The 16,352-nt window shown below is 41.0% G+C and overlaps 1 protein-coding gene across 6 annotated transcripts in view; it reads left to right on the top strand.

Moving 5' to 3' along the window:
* Positions 1–16,352, top strand: part of LYPD6 (LY6/PLAUR domain containing 6) — a 160,282-nt gene that overhangs the window by 116,876 nt on the left and 27,054 nt on the right. For all 6 annotated transcript variants that reach the window (XM_051848699.2, XM_051848698.2, XM_070070936.1 and 3 more), the window contains 2 exons: positions 2,716–2,884; positions 10,988–11,086. In XM_051848699.2, the coding sequence (XP_051704659.1) occupies positions 2,749–2,884; positions 10,988–11,086 (235 nt within the window). In that variant the 5' untranslated portion in view covers positions 2,716–2,748. The remainder of the gene's footprint in view (positions 1–2,715; positions 2,885–10,987; positions 11,087–16,352) is intronic.

Genomic DNA, 16,352 nt, shown 5'->3' with positions numbered 1-16,352 from the left:
TTGTGTTCCATATTTTCATATTTAATTTTGAATTTTTACATTTTTACTACTGTTCATTTAAGTACAGTTTGTTCAATGGTTAAAAGGGGGTTGTCAGTGATGAAATTTAAAAACAGCCTCATTCACGTAAGTGCTTAAGTAAAAACTACATTTTGTGCTCTATGTTAAAAAAAAGAGAAAATCCTAAATAAAATTTTAGTAATGGAAAATAAATAAATAAGTATTTTAAAAATGAAAAAAAAATCATATTGCTACATCTGGAGCTAATTTTAGTGCATTGTGCATTGTTTTGTTTTAATTAATCTTTTTCACAATTTTAATCAAGTTATAACGGTCTTCACTTCATATGTTCTGTGATTTTGAACAACTACTGCATGTGGAAATGACTGAGTCTACTGATTTCTTGGAGTGTTTACTTTTCTAGAGTCATTGTTTTACTTTCTATTACTCTGCTTTGATTCGTATTGCTTTGTAGTGCATCCTAACATCTGAGTAGACCATGGTGATTTTCCCTTGAGTTTCTATTTCATAATCTATATACTTGTTTCTTTGGTTTTGCAAAATAAATTTAAGATTATTTTGCTAAACTATTTAAAAAATCTTTTTGAATACTTACATTAAATCTCTAAACATAGTGTCCAAATAATGGTTTCTCATCCAGGTTACATGAAACAAATTTCTAACCTTGATCTCCTGTATGGATAATGGACATAGTTACACTTGAGACCATAGTAAAACATCAGGAGTAAGCTGAAGAGAAGCCAAGAAGATGGCAAGAGAATAACAATACAGACACAGTTACTTTAAAAAGCTTGTGGAAAATGTAATTAAGATATCGGTTTATTTTGGTGCAAAAGATTTTGAAATCCAAGCATGTTAGGCATCTTCAAAAAGTTCATGAAAAACATGTATTATGAGAAAACCACATGATTCAGTTTCTTTGTACCAAAATATAAACTCACCTTATAATTCCATTATTTACTTTTCAAAGTATCCTCTTAGTATAATTAAGATATAGTGTCTGCAAATACTAGCTGATAGAATAAAGAAGGGAGAGAATGATCCAACATGGGAAGTGAGATACACAGCAGACCCATAGAATGGCAGATGTCCTAAACAGCACTCTGGCCTCAGAATCAGCCCTTAAGGCATGCGGATCCAGCTGAAATGCCCATGAGAGTATTTCAGGCATGGAAAGCCAAGACACTCTGGGAAAAAAAAAAAAAAAAAACCCTAAATGAAAGATCTCTGTGAGTGAGATCCCAGTGGAAAGAAGGAGGTACCTTTCTGTGAAGGGAGGAGAGAACTTCCACTTTGACCATGGCCTTGTCTAAATATGATCAGAGTCAGTGAACTCAGGGGGCTTCCATAGCCTTGGCAGCTCATGATAAGGGCCTAGGGTGATTACTGATGACATAAACAAGAGTGTCAATATGTTAAGTCAACAACAGGAGTCACTGTGCACTTACTCCTCATGTAGGATCTTTGTCCTTAGTGTGCTGTACATTGAGATTTAATGCTATAACTAGTATTCAAACAGTTTTTTTCACTTTATGTTTCTGTGTGGCAGCAAACTGTTGAAATCTTTACTTAATGTATGCTAAACTGATCTTCTGTATATAAAGAGAATCAAAAATGAATCTTGATGTGAATGGAAGGGGAGAGGGAGTGGGGAAGGGGAGGGTTGCGGGTGGGAGGGATGTTATAGGGGGGAAGCCATTGTAATCCGTAAGCTGTACTTTGGAAATTTATATTCATTAAATAAAAGTTAAAAAAAAAGATATTTCTGTACACTCCAAGAAAACTGGACAATTCAACCCTATTGCCAGCTTATACTGTCCTCAGTTTTGAGGGAAAAGTACAGAATAATAATAAAGGACAGAGAGATGAGCACTTGGTGCTGCAGCCAGAAGCTGATCTTCTCTCATCAGTTTTTGTTACAGACCTCAGATCAGTCTTAGGAGGAACTCTATACCCGGTGTTTAAAATGCAGATTTAACCCCCAAACTGCCTGGGTTAGAATCAGTTCCTCTACTTATCTGCTGGGTCTCAAATTACTCAAAGTCATAGTGCCTACCTCATAGGGTTTGTTATAACAATAAATTGATATGTGTAAATGACTTCAATAATGCTTGGCCAACAAATATGAGTTAAATATGAATTATGTTAGGGGGATTTTATGCTATTGCAACAGGTTTTAGTTTGGAGGTCACCTTGCCTATATTTCTTTCTCTTTCTTTCTTCTCCCCCTTCCCCATTGCAAATCTGAAAGTCCGTCCTTTACAGGTTTACATGGGCAACATGACCCCGTAGGGCCGTCTTCTCGTGCTCAGCCCGCATGGTTATCAAGGAAATGCTTCCGAGCTTTTGTACCTGACTTATTTATTGTTGCTCCCTGGCAGCCTTCCCTTGGCCTCCTGGCAAAAATACCTGGATTTCATTAAAATTCAATCTCTCGTGATACCATCTCTGGGGGATATTGGAAGGAACTGCTACCTGGAGCTTTAGCAATCTGATTAGCGACAGAGTTGGGCTGGAATGTTCTAAGTGCACTAAAATTACCAATTATAAAGTTTCTCTTCTCGTCTGTTTGCTTCCTTGTGTCCTTAGCTCCCTGTCCCTCCCCTGCCCATCTCACCCACTCCGGAAACTCAGCCAACAGTCCCAGGGCATCCTCAAGCTGGACACTGACACGAGTCTGTCTTCATGTTTCAGGTGCGCGTCCCCACTCCCGGGCCCTCTGTATGAATGACACCTTGGTCTGCCATGGAACCTGGCCCTGCCCTGGCCTGGCTCCTGCTGCTGAGCCTGTTGGCCGACTGTCTGAAAGCTGCTCAGTCCCGAGACTTCACGGTGAAAGACATCATCTACCTCCATCCTTCAAGTAAGACTGTTCTCTTTGCTGTGGAAATGTTGCTTTGCTTCAAATGAAAAGGAGGTTGGAAAAACAGCCAGGAGAAATCAGCCTTCAATGCCCGACAAATGTCCTGCGATTTAACTCAGGGGACGATCCTTAACCAAAGGCGCTTTCTGTTTTATCCTCACCTCTTCGCAGGATGTTTGGTTTTTATTTTCAGCCCAATTATTAGGCATGTTCTCTCTGTTCCCTACACAATCACTCTGATTCTGAATACTCATCCCTCTTACTCATGCCAGCCCTCAGTCAGTCATCAAAGTAAACCGCCTCGTCCCAGGAGGAGGATTGTTTGTAACTGATCAGTCCTTTATAGGTAAGATAATAGCTGGCCTTCCTCTCCTCACATTTAATTCTCAGTTTCAACGTAATTGCTTCCCACAACTTCCTATTCCCTGTGCTTTGGCTTCCTGTGTTTAAGAATTATCTAGGGAGTGCATAATAGTGTAGAAGTCCACATCCCCACCCTTGTGTTTCTGATTTGCCTCTATCTGGGGCTGTGGATTTCTGCTTTTAGCAGGAATTTCAGTACTGCTGCTGCTGCTTTCCTAAGCGCCACATTTTGGGAAACTGTAGTTTGTCTTCCTCTTCTGGTCTCCATCTCTGTATTGATCTTGCTTCTCCTATTTCTGGGTGATTCGTCTGTATTGTCCCAGTGGTGGTGACAGTTGGGTATATTGTATGAATTCTGACCTTTACCTCTTGCCCCAAGGTACATTACTCTTTTGAAATGTTCCTTTTGAAATGTTGTTGAAGCATCCACTGTGTGTCAAGCATTGCATTAAGCATGAATGGTATACAAGCAAACAAAACAGTCTTTGCTTTTGAGGATCATACAACCGACAAAGAGAGGCAGTCACAGCGACTTTTCCATCCTAATGGTTGGAATATTTAGTGTCCTGATGTTCTGGCTTACAGATGGTGGAGGGGACTCAATGGAGCTTGGAGTCTACCTGGCCCTGGGTCAGCAACCAGCTCAGCTGCTTTAAAGGCCTTTTGACTTGAAATAAATTTTCTAAATGTGTGATTAAGTAAAGTAATGCATATGAAGCATTTAGTACTAACAGTGAACTGCAGTAAATGCTCAATGTTAGAGGAATATTTGCATTTTTAATTTTAATTTTCTAATTTATGAAGGAGGGAGGGCGAGAACTCTCATTTGCTGGTTCACTCCTCAAATGCTTTCAGTGACCCCATGCTGGGCCAGGCTGAAATCAGGGACCCCATCTTACGCTCCCATGAGGGTTGCAGTAACATGGGATGGCTGGGTGCAGGTTCTTCTCCTACACAAAAAAGGAATTCGAGGACAAGATGTGGGTAAATGTTATCAGAAGAACAGTATTTATTAGCATGCAAAGCGAAAAAATACTCGAAGATGAGCTACACCCAACAAGGTTCAGGGTCATCTCCTTACCTGCTCTGGAGGCATACGAGCTGGTTTATGGGGGTGAGAGCTAATTGAATATTCATGGTTGCAGAGTTTGGGGGCAGAGTTTGACAACCATTCTCATCCTTGTCCTTTTTTGGAAATCTTGTAAATGTCGTGGCATTAAGTATATGATGGGAATAGGAGTCACAGGGAATAGGAGTGTCAGCCAATTATAATTTTATTATAATGATGTTACAGTTAGCTGTAGGTCATCACTGGGACATATTTGGATCCCAAGTTGGTTATTTTGGCTGAGTAGCAGTTTCCTGGCAGTTATGGTTTTTGACAACACAAAGGAGGTGAGGTTTGGAGAGAGCAGATGAGAGAGCAGGTGAGACAGCAGGGAGGGGCTGGCAACCTCAAGTTCTTCTTGCTAGCTTCCTCCTTCCTATATCAGAAGAAGTTCAATTACCTGAGCCATTACATGTTGCTTCCCAGGATCTGCATTTTCAGGAAGTCAGGAGCTGGAGCCAGGTATGGAACCCAGGCACTTATGTGAAATGTGGGTATCTTTTTTTTTTTTTTTTGACAGGCAGAATTAGACAGTGAGAGAGAGAGAGAGAGACAGAGAGAAAGGTCTTCCTTCCAATGGTTCACCCCCAAAATGGTCACTTAGGCTGGTGCTATGCCGATCTGAAGCCAGGAGCCAGCTGTTTCCTCCATGTCTCCCATGCGGGTGCAGGGCCCAAGCACTTGGGCCATCCTCCACTGCCTTTCCGGGCCACAGCAGAGAGCAGGACTGGAAGAGGAGCAACTGGGACAGAATCCAGTACCCCAACCGGGACTAGAACCTGGGGTGCTGGCGCCGCAGGCGAAGGATTAGCCTAGTGAGCCACGGCACTGGCCTGAATGTGGCTATCTTAACCAGCATCTAAACCACTAACCCAAATCTGCCCCAAATATAATTTTGATGGACAGCAAAAAAATTTCTTCAAATTTATTGCTGCTGATTGTCTCATCAGTACAGTCTGATGTCTGCTGGATAACTGTATGGAAAACTTGTCTGACTGCTTGTTCTTATGAGACTTTTTATTTTAAGAATATCCAGGATACTTGCTGTGTTTTCTAGAGTGCATTTGGTTCTTTTCTCCAAACAGCCATGGTTTTTAATTAGACTTAGTGAAACAAAAACCTACATTTCAGTCTCTCAGGGTCGATTGCCAAGATTTTTGGCTCCTGTAGGGTTCTTTGTGAGCTTTGGTGAGAGACTTGGTAGTAACTGTGCTATGTGATTGCACATCTTGGGTGGGAAGGAGAATTGAGGCCATTGGATTTAAGTGAACCAAAACAAAACAGCACTTCGACCTCATTGGTGTGGTGGGTCTTTGCCTGAGTTTAGTAGGCCCCTATTTGGAAATTTGATTTCAGAATGGGGTTTTTGAAGGATGAGCTCTGCTAGGCCAGAGTGAGAATCACTTCTGCTCTTTAGAAGTTGATGTCAAAGTTCTGCATGTGTGACCTGTGTTAACTAAACAAAGATACACCAGAAAGATGGAATTGAAAATGAGTTTATATCATTGCAAAAATTTTTTTAAGTCCATGAGAAGTTTTTATGTTACATTTTTTCCATGAAGTTTCTAAAGACCCCTTTTAAATCCATGGCCTGACTGGAGGGAACTCACCATTTGTGAAGGATTACATTAGTAGGATTTTCTGTTATGATTTTGAAATACGTAGAAGAATAAAAGAAGTTGTGCCTAAACTGTAATGATAAGTAGATGATTGCTGTACTTGAGCAAGTTTGCAAGTTGTTTTTTTAAAGATTTATTTCATTTTATTTGGAAGTTACACACAGAGAGAAAAAGACAGAGGAAGGGAGAGACGGAAGGAGAGAGAGAGAGAGAGAGAGAGAGAGAGATCTTCTATCTGCTGGTTCCCTTCCCAACTGGCTGTAACAGATGAAGCTGAGTCAGGCTGAAACTAGGAGCCAGCAGCTTCTTCCAGGCCTCCCACAGGGGTGGCAGGGCCCCAAATGCTTGGGCCATCTTCCACTGGGTTTTTTAAACTATTAACATGGAGCTGGAACAGGAGTGAAGCAGTCAGGTAACAAACTGGCACCTGTATGGGATGGTGGTGTTTCAGGTGATGACTTACAGCTCCGGCCCCCAAGTCTGCAAGTTCTAATCTTCAGGGTCACTATCACAGATCATAGAAAGGATAAATTCTTATCAGATTGAAGTTCCCATGATTGTCTCCTACTTGTTCAAAACTTTGTTCTGCCACTTTAAATCAGAGTTAGCTCCCCACTTCACTCAGCTTTTTAAAAGTTTGAGGTGTGTGTTTGTTCTTTGTTACACTTTGTTTAAATGGCATGGTCTGTGCCCTTGAGCACTAGACTATGTTTAGATGGAGTGATTTCCCTGCAAAGAAGCAGGTTTCTGTTGAACATAGACCATAAAAAATATATAAGGGAAGTGTAGGATTAGTTTGATGTTGAATTATTTATATAATCACCTCGCTTTGTAGATGGAGGCACAGACAGCTTTCCTTGGGTCAGCGCATGAGCCAGATTCCATTAATGTTACATAGAGAAGCTCGGAACCTGCTCAAGGAGAAATGTGGTGATGCTGGAAGTGCGGGAAGACACACAAGTTTTCTACCCCAGACAAACATAAACTCATTTCTCGTGGTTCTGGAACAGCCATCGTTGATGATATTTGGGGTGAGATTAGAACCCAGATTGAGAAGATTCAGCCTCCCATGACCAATCTCCTCTGCCCTCTTGTACACTAGTCTTTACCTTTAAAGGAAATATGCTTTATGGCTTTCAAACATGAAGCACCATCCTCAGTAACATTCTCTTCTGTAATTTATAGGTGCTTTTTCTCAGTTTTTTCAGCTGAAAAATGATAAATTTCTTCCCAATCTGTGACTAAAGCACTGACTTCGAGTATAAACCTTCAAAACAAAGAGTTACTATTAAGAGAAACGGAGCGCCTTATTTAGCTGTCAGACGGCACATGAGACAGTAGAATGTAGCAAACTAAGGGTTGCAAACTGCTTTTGGCCTTGGTAATTTCCAAAAGAATAAAAACCTGTCTTAAAAGCATACAGTTTCTCTGTTTGCATGTTTTGAGTGTTTTCTTAATCATGTGCACCCAAGAGCTAAACCCCTGCAGGAGGCTCGGCTTAGTCATGCTCAGGTAGAGAGCCAACCGAGTTTATTCCCAATTCTATACCACCTAAGTCTTAGGGAGTAAATGGAGTTTCTACACAGGTATTAGGAATGATTAAAATTGATTTATAATATTTTTTGCCAAATGGACTGGTAAATCAACTTATTAGATTTCTAGAATTTTTATATTTGCATATAATTTCCAGAAGCAATAGAAATTAATTTGGCAAGAATAGAAAAAAAATGTTTGATGCATTACACATCTGCATTCATTTCAAAGCAAGCCTGTTCTCACCACATTTTCGAAACTAAAGGCCTTTGTGCAGGCAAAAGTTCCAAGACATGGAAACAAAGACTAAATCTTTTCTGGTACCTTGCTAATGAATTATGGTAGGCTGAACTATGGCAGATCATGAGAGTTAATGGACAGATTATTTTACAGGAAGTAACTGGGCACTTTTTTTTTCTTTATAATCACCTTGTCTTGAGGGACCAAGGACTTACGCCCTGAAATACAGAGTACTAAGCTTATTAACTCTGTGATCAAGAGCCAAATTAGATTCATTCACAGCTGGGGCCACACGATGCGAAACTCTGCTTGCTCTGCAGTGCTTTGAAGTAACAAAGAAAATAGCACATCTATTAGAAAACTGTGCTCTTAAAAAAATAAAAAAGGTCTCTTTATCAGATGCAGTATCAATTAGCAAGTTAGTGGAGATCGTTTTTCATTTGTAGACTTTATGTTTGGCTAAATATTTCCAGAGGGAAGAATTTAACCTTTTACTTAGTATTATGCTGTAATTAGCCACTTAAAGCTGAGTGTGTTTGCAGAGATTTATCACTAAACAGAATTTGATTATTCACTGACCAGTATTACCTCCTATGTGGTCATAACAATTCCTATAAGCAAATATTAACCTGTAGTAATTGAGAATGTACACAGATATGCAGCTCCAGATTTTAAAATAAAGCTCACCCAAATGAGATCATTTGGGTAATTGCCAATGATATCTGCTGACAACCTCATTCTGAAATAAATGATTAGTGTATTAGCTTGTACTTATATTTAAGTTTTGATATGAGCACTTTGGGTTAATTTCAGAGTCCAAGCTTACTTATGTAAGAAATGACAGAATTAAATTTAGTATGTCACTATTCTTGCACAGATCATTTTGAAAAGTCTATTAAATAATCCAAGTTTGGGAACACTGTAGCTTATTAGTATTAGGTTCTCAGTTTGTTCTCAGAGCAGTTGGATCGTCAATCTTCATTCAAAGTTCTTAATTTATCTCTTTGATGGGAAAGTTTCCAGGAATAACTAATCCAACATTCCAGCCAAATTTTTTACTGGCTGCAGTGACAGATAAAACTGGATGCTCTAGTGAATTAATCATACAAACTGAAGTGGTACAGCTAGCTTGCAGTCATAAACCTTGGTGAATGTGATGACCATTCCTTTAAAAAATGCTGTGCTTTGACAAATCCTTTTTTTCAAAACTCTTACTTTGATCATTGGCCTTCAGATTTTACCAGCTATTTTTTCAAGTGTTATCTTTTAAAATTATTTATATGGTAAATATTTTAAAGATAACAGGGAAACTCTTTTTTAATGTACACAATCAATATAATTTCTTGAAATACTTTGAAAGATTTTTCTCATGATGGTATTTATAAAAATAAGCTATGTAAAATCTCTAAAAGTATTAAAATGTGTTTGGAAATTAAGAAGTCCCTTGCAGTAAATTCCTCAAATGCATACTTACCTAAATATTATCTTTTCAACTCTACTGTTACCCACTTTTTAAAATGATGGGATGTGGAAACACATGAAACTACTTCATAAAATTTGGTGGAAAGATTGAACAAAAAGATAAATTTATTTTGTTGCATAAAACTGAAATCCATGCACACTTTTTTTCCACAATACACATTTTCCATTAACTTTTGAAAGCCAATTGTATGCATGGATTTCAATTTTTTTTTGCGCCAAATAAACGTATCTTTTTATTCAATTTTATACAAGCTTTTTGAAGTGCCCCAATAAAAATTATCTGTTTGTAGTTTCACAAAAGACTTCTGCTTCATTATAATTATATGGCAGAAAAGCATTTCTTCAGAGTAAAATTGCTTCATAGGAATGAGATGGTTGGATGCCTATGTCTCAGCTGTTTCCCATCATTTTCTAAGATGATCTATGCATTTGCTCTCATTCTTGTTATGAATGTTGAGTCACCAGCTATTTGGAAGGATGTAGAACTCTCAAAGGGACCCACAAAAAGTCCAGTTTCTCATCTTTTTTAGACAATTTATGACTTTTGATCATGTTAGATTATTGTATTTTGTCACAGGGAGCTATGTGAAATATTGCAAGCAAGTACATGGATGGACAGCTATTCTAGGCAAGGTGAAAATCAAAGTTATATCTGGCCCATAATTCTGGCCTTAAGCTGCTGCCTCCTCCTTCATTTATTTTTGATAACATACTTAATTGGTTCCATGTGGGCAAAGCAATTTACCCAGAGATGATTATTTCCGCCAGTGGGATAATGCAGGCTCAGCCATCTGCAAGGAGAGCAGTTGGCTTCTGCAGATGAAATGTTTGAGTGTCTGCAGCTTTCATATAGGCCAGGTAATTTTACAAATTAAAAAAAGCACAAGTTTGTGTACGGAAGGCAGAACTCTAAATAGCAAACAAAGCAAATGATTTGAGCAAAGAAGCAATTAAAAGCACATTGGTGAAAAGGACAGAGAACAGCCTGGCCTTGACGTTCCTGTTGATCTTCATCCATATACTGACAAAAAGTACTGGGTATGCTGGGTACTGTTCAGAGCATGACTTGCATGTGGCATCTTCACACCTAAGCAGAGAATCCAAGAATATGGTAGACAGTGTCTTGAGTGGGCAGGGGAAGGCAGGAGCAGAAGGGAGTGTCTTTTTGGAGTTCTGTGCCTCCCACTTCTCATCCTCTCTCCCAACATTCCCCCTACACACATGCAGACATGCACACACACACACACACACACATACACACACTGCTATCGCTAACCCCTGACAAAAATTTTTGTTATTTCAAAAATGTTATGTAGATGATACCAAATAGTAGATAACCTTGTGGGTTTGGCTTTTTTCTCTCAAAATTATTCCCTGGAAATTCATCTGAATTGTAGAATATGTTGGTAGTTCATTACTTTCTGTTGCTGACTAGAATTCCATAGCATGGCTATGCCACTGTGTAACCACTCACCCATTAAGGCCATCTGGGTGGTTTTCAGATCTGGGCCATTAGAACTAAAGTTGCTGTGGACATTTGTGTACAGACTTTTGAGTGAAGCAGGTATTTATCTCTTAGGGGATAAATGACCAAGATGAAATTACTGGGTTATATGACAGTTGAATGTTTAGAGTTTTTTTTTTTTCTAAGAAACTGACAAGCTCTACTGAGAAGACTTTATTAAACCTGAAAACATGTAACTTTATAGGCTTCTGTGTTCAGTCTAAAAAAGTCTTTCCTCTTGATCCCTTTTGTAGCCACACCATATCCTGGTGGATTTAAATGTTTCACCTGTGAAAAGGCGGCAGATAATTATGAATGCAACCGATGGGCTCCAGACATCTACTGCCCTCGAGGTAAGCTCTCACACAGATTGGGGTCCTGGAGCTGTCCATGAGGAAACAGCCAATGGACTTTGGTGCATGCTTGCAATCTTTACTGCTCTTCTTCTCTAATGCTACTAGTAGAATTTTTTTTTATCACACCCATATATTATCATCAAAGATTCTCAGAGGCATAAACTGACACATTGGGTTGTCTCTTTTCTCACCAAGTGTCTTTGGAGCTCTTTATCACCAAGTATCTTTAGGAGGTAAGTGCTACTTCCTCCTAGGCAAAGCCAAATGTAGATCAGAAAGAGAAAGGCAGCCTGTTTACCATGCTTTGAACTGTTAGTCTTTACATAGTAGCCTCTTTCATGTAAAGTATGAATGACTACTCATATAAAGATTCCACTTATTGCATATCTTGCTGGAGACTTCTATCCCGGGACTGCTTGAAAGCTGGAATTCTAAATGTCGTCATTGCACATATGAAGACCCTGAACTTTTTAAACTATTAAGTTCTCTTTGAAGGATGAGATAAAAGCACAATTGAAGCAACAAATTTTGACCCAAAGGTCCATTTCAAAATGAAGAACCATCATATTCACATCTCTTTTATTCTATCAAGTAAAAAAGATGGTTAATTTTAGCTATGGAGTCACTGTTATTTTGGTAGTCACTGTTATTTTGGTAGAAAGTTGATTTGTTTGCTGGGACAGACAGGCCACTTTACTGACAAATGTTTGAGTGAGTGGTCAGTGTGCCTTGCCACTATCTAGTTCAGTTGTTCAAATGACTGACCATGGCCGGCGCCGCGGCTCAATAGGCTAATCCTTCGCCTTGTGGCGCTGGCACACTGGGTTCTAGTCCTGGTTGGGGCACCGGATTCTGTCCCACTTGCCCCTCTTCCAGGCCAGCTCTCTGCTATGGCCAGGGAGTGCAGTGGAGGATGGCCCAAGTGCTTGGGCCCTGCACCCGCATGGGAGACCAGGATAAGCACCTGGCTCCTGGCTTTGGATCAGCGCGGTGCACCAGCTGCAGCGCACTGGCCGCGGCGGCCATTGGAGGGTGAACCAACGGCAAAGGAAGACCTTTCTGTCTCTCTCAAATGACTGACCACACCAACACCTGCCTTAGTATTTTCAGTTACCCAAGGTGATTGTAATGAACCCTCAGAGGTAAGAAACACTAGGGTCTCCTCTACCCACTAATAGAGAAGTGTGGTATTGGGGGATTTATCTCTTTACTTCTAATTGACACCTGTTACTGCCTCACATGGCAGCAGCTATAAGGGCAAAAGAAGAGGGCGGGAGGAACAGAAGAGAATGAACCCACTCCTTCCGTCCTTTCAGTAAGGGCCCTAGTCCCATTCATGAGATATCTGGCTTCATAACTACATCACCTCATAAAGGTCCCACCTCTTAATACCACCACATTGGTGACCACATTTCAACATATACATTTGGAGAGGTGGTGCATGTTCATTCCGTAACAGTGACTACTCTTCCTTCAGTATTGACTTAGCTCTGAGGTGTGTTAGCAAAGATGATGCCAAGGAAAGGAGGGCATGTGAACCGGGGCTCCCTACAGGCTATGGTCCACATTCCGTAGAGGCCCAGTCCAAATCTGATGATAAAAGGACTTTTCTATTTTTTTTTTTTTGACAGGCAGAGTGGACAGTGAGAGAGAGAGAGACAGAGAGAAAGGTCTTCCTTTGCCGTTGGTTCACCCTCCAATGGCCGCCGCGGCCGGCGCGCTGCAGCCAGTGCACCGCGCTGATCCGATGGCAGGAGCCAGGAGCCAGGTGCTTTTCCTGGTCTCCCATGGGGTACAGGGCCCAAGCACTTGGGCCATCTTCCACTGCACTCCCTGGCCATAGCAGAGAGCTGGCCTGGAAGAGGGGCAAGCGGGACAGAATCCGGCGCCCCGACCGGGACTAGAACCCGGTGTGCCGGCGCCGCTAGGCGGAGGATTAGCCTAGTGAGCCGCGGCACTGGCTGATAAAAGGACTTTTCAAAAAGCTCATGGAGGCCGGCGCCGCGGCTCACTAGGCTAATCCTCCGCCTAGCGGCGCCGGTACACCGGGTTCTAGTCCCAGTCAGGGCGCCGGATTCTGTCCCGGTTGCCCCTCTTCCAGGCCAGCTCTCTGCTATGGCCAGGGAGTGCAGTGGAGGATGGCCCAGGTGCTTGGGCCCTGCACCCCATGGGAGACCAGGAAAAGCACCTGGCTCCTGGCTCCTGCCATCGGATCAGCGCGGTGCACTGGCTGCAGCGCGCCGGCCGCGGCGGCCATTGGAGGGTGAACCAACGGCAAAGGAAGACCTTTCTCTCTGTCTCTCTCTCTCACTGTCCACTCTGCCTGTCAAAAAAAAAAAAAAAAAAAAAAAAAAGCTCATGGGAAACATGGAATGAAAACATCACACATATTTTCCATGAACTTTTTGAAGACTTCTTGTATGCTTGTACAAGTATATTCCTGTCGCAAAGAAAAAACAGGTGATCAGAGGCACTCAGCTTGAAAACCTGTCAAAGAAAAGAGAAAGTTCTACCTTGATGCTTTCTGTTGAGGTCAAAAATCTATTCTCTGAAAGTATAGGTTCCTAAAAGTATCCCAGAATGGTCTTTACACACTTTATCCTTTTACACCCTCACCCCCTCCAGTTTTAGCCTTGCATCTTTAAATGTATAGGGATAAATGGAAAGGCATGAATTGAAGTTCAGAACACAAAGCAACCATGTCGAGTCCCATGGGGGATTATATAGTGAGAGACAGGAATCTGGTTTCTCCTTTCAAGGAGCGGGCAGTCTAACCAGGCAGGTAAGATGTGAACATATCAGTGTCAAAGACAGCAGGACAAAGGTAAAGGCCAAAGGAACTTTGGCTTTAAGTGCTGTGGGAGTTGAAGAGGAGAAGAGGTTACTGAGTGATGAGTGGCTGATGAAAGCATCATGTCCTGGGAGGATGGCAGGAGCCTTGCAACTGGGAATGGATTTATTTATTTATTTGCATACTTAATTTTTAGAGGATCAAAGTTAGAGTTTATTCCAAAAATCAAAGTGTGAGTGTGTAAGCCTGGAACTGTGTTTATTGGCTGCATCACAAGCTTCTGTTTGTTGCAGATTTATACTTTTCTCACAGGGCTGGTAAATGCATTGAGTCATTAAAAAGCACACATGTATGTTGTGGTTATCAGTCACATTAAAAACCAAAGAAGGCTATCTGGTAATAGTTACAGACTTGGTCATTAAGGAGGTATACTACATTCCTAGTCTCCCCTGTTATTTATATGCATGGAGAGGCAAGCAATGGGGTTCTCAGTCATTCAGACAATGAGGGAGGTGCTTAATCATTTTTCCTATAATGGCCCTGCACTTATTCACTTCTAGAGGTACAGCAAGTGTTTCCTGGGTCACAGTACAAGTTTGTGAAAAGTCAGGCTGAATCTGTGGAGAGGACGGCAGGGTGTCTTCACTGTCTGAGTAGTGCCCTGGTTGACTTGGCCCTCATAGTCACTTTTCCATTCTGAAGGCCTCAATATTTTTTGTTTTATTTTTGATAAGCATATTCTAATTACCTTCACCACCATCCACCATCACTGTTCTCACTACTGGGAGTGGATTTAGAATGTTGGGGAAAGAACAATGGCATGGAGAGAGGAGCTCTCAGGTGTGTTTAGTGGACAGGAAGTGACTTGACCTGGTAGTAGCAACCTGCTTGTGTTAGAGAATAATCAGAGCCAAATTATGGTATCAGGTTAGTTTTGTAGGACCTTGACCATCAAGTTGAGGGTGGGAAATCCAAGCCATAACCTCTGAAAAGGCTACACCCAGCTTCCTGCTCCTTCTGCCCTATTTCCTATGAGTCTTCTGTTCTTCCCTCTGATTTTCCTGACAATGAAAAATACTGTTATTTTATTATTACATTAAAATATAAAATCTATTTAACTACCATCTAACCTTGGATTTGTTTATTGTGCTTATTATTGATCTGGAGCTGCAATAAGGGCAGCTCAGAAGCTGTGATGGGAAGGAGGCCTGGCTTTCTGAGACAGTCCTGTTTTTTGTTTGTTTTGTGACCCCTTTAAGTATGTTTTATTCATCATGTTACCAAAAACTTGATCCCTGTCCCAAGTGCCAGATCAAAACAACAAGGATAATGTTTGAGGGTAAAGGAAAGAGAGATTTTGACCTGTCAACAGATGATGGGGCAGCAACTTCCAAATCTCAAGAACTGCTTCCCTGCTGAATGAGGAAGTTTTGGGTTTTTTTAAGGGGGCTACAAGGAAGAAAGAATCAGGAATAAGAGGAAAAAAAAGACAGGGACAGCTGCATGTTGGCCTCCAGCCAGATGATAAGGGACTGGTTAGTCATAGTAGGTATCTGGTCTGATTACACATTCATCTCATGTCTAAGTTCCTGATTTGTGAGAAATTCTGTATTCTCCAGGGAATGTCTATGATGGCCACATGGGCTTCAGTGCCTGGGGGCTACATGTAGGTGGTACTTTCTGCCCCAGACCTGTAATTCCCATTAAAAAAAAAAAAAAAACTCCAAGCAACACTGATCACCAAAGTGTCATCTGTGGAGAAGCAAATGACCTCATGACCTTTCTTTAGGGCCAGCTGTACCACGCCAACAATTCAGTGAGTTAAGCTAGGGGACTGGTATCTAGTGTGTTCATTCAAGATACTGTTTGGGGGCTCAGTGTCAATCACATGGTGTGAAAATAATTCATTAAAATGAAAAGAAGATTCACATAAACACTGAATCTTATCTACATGGTATAAACCCTCACCTCAAATCACATTTTGAGGTGGTGGCATGAGCCAGTTGCAACTCTAGCTAATTTCGACTCCATCACCTCTCACTTGCAGAAAGTGTTTTGTCTAAGTCCTTCCTCCTCCACTACATTGCTTTTGCCTCTGGCATTTACAGATTCTTGGCACCATACATCCTCCCTAGAAATGATAATTTAAGATGCTCTCCATAACCAACCCTCATTGCCTCACTTGCTGGACTTCATTTAATCTCTCATCCCTGAGCACTTTCTTTGCAATAACTTTAATTTCATCAACCACTCATTGTAAATCTGTTCAATTTCCTTGAATGGGAAATCACATTATATGAGGGACTAGATGAAGTACAACAAGAGTTGAATGTCACATGCTCAGAGCCAGGTGGTTTTGCCTGCGATTTTTTTCTCTGTGCTGCAGGATTAAAAGTTCCTTGAGAAAGGGACTGTATAAATGTTTGTTAAGAGTCTGTGAAGTAAAACATCAAATCAAAAACATTACAATTT

Source organism: Oryctolagus cuniculus, chromosome 3 (genome assembly GCF_964237555.1).
Source record: "Oryctolagus cuniculus chromosome 3, mOryCun1.1, whole genome shotgun sequence".
NCBI lineage: Eukaryota > Metazoa > Chordata > Mammalia > Lagomorpha > Leporidae > Oryctolagus > Oryctolagus cuniculus.
This window is presented reverse-complemented; position numbering and strand designations above follow the sequence as displayed.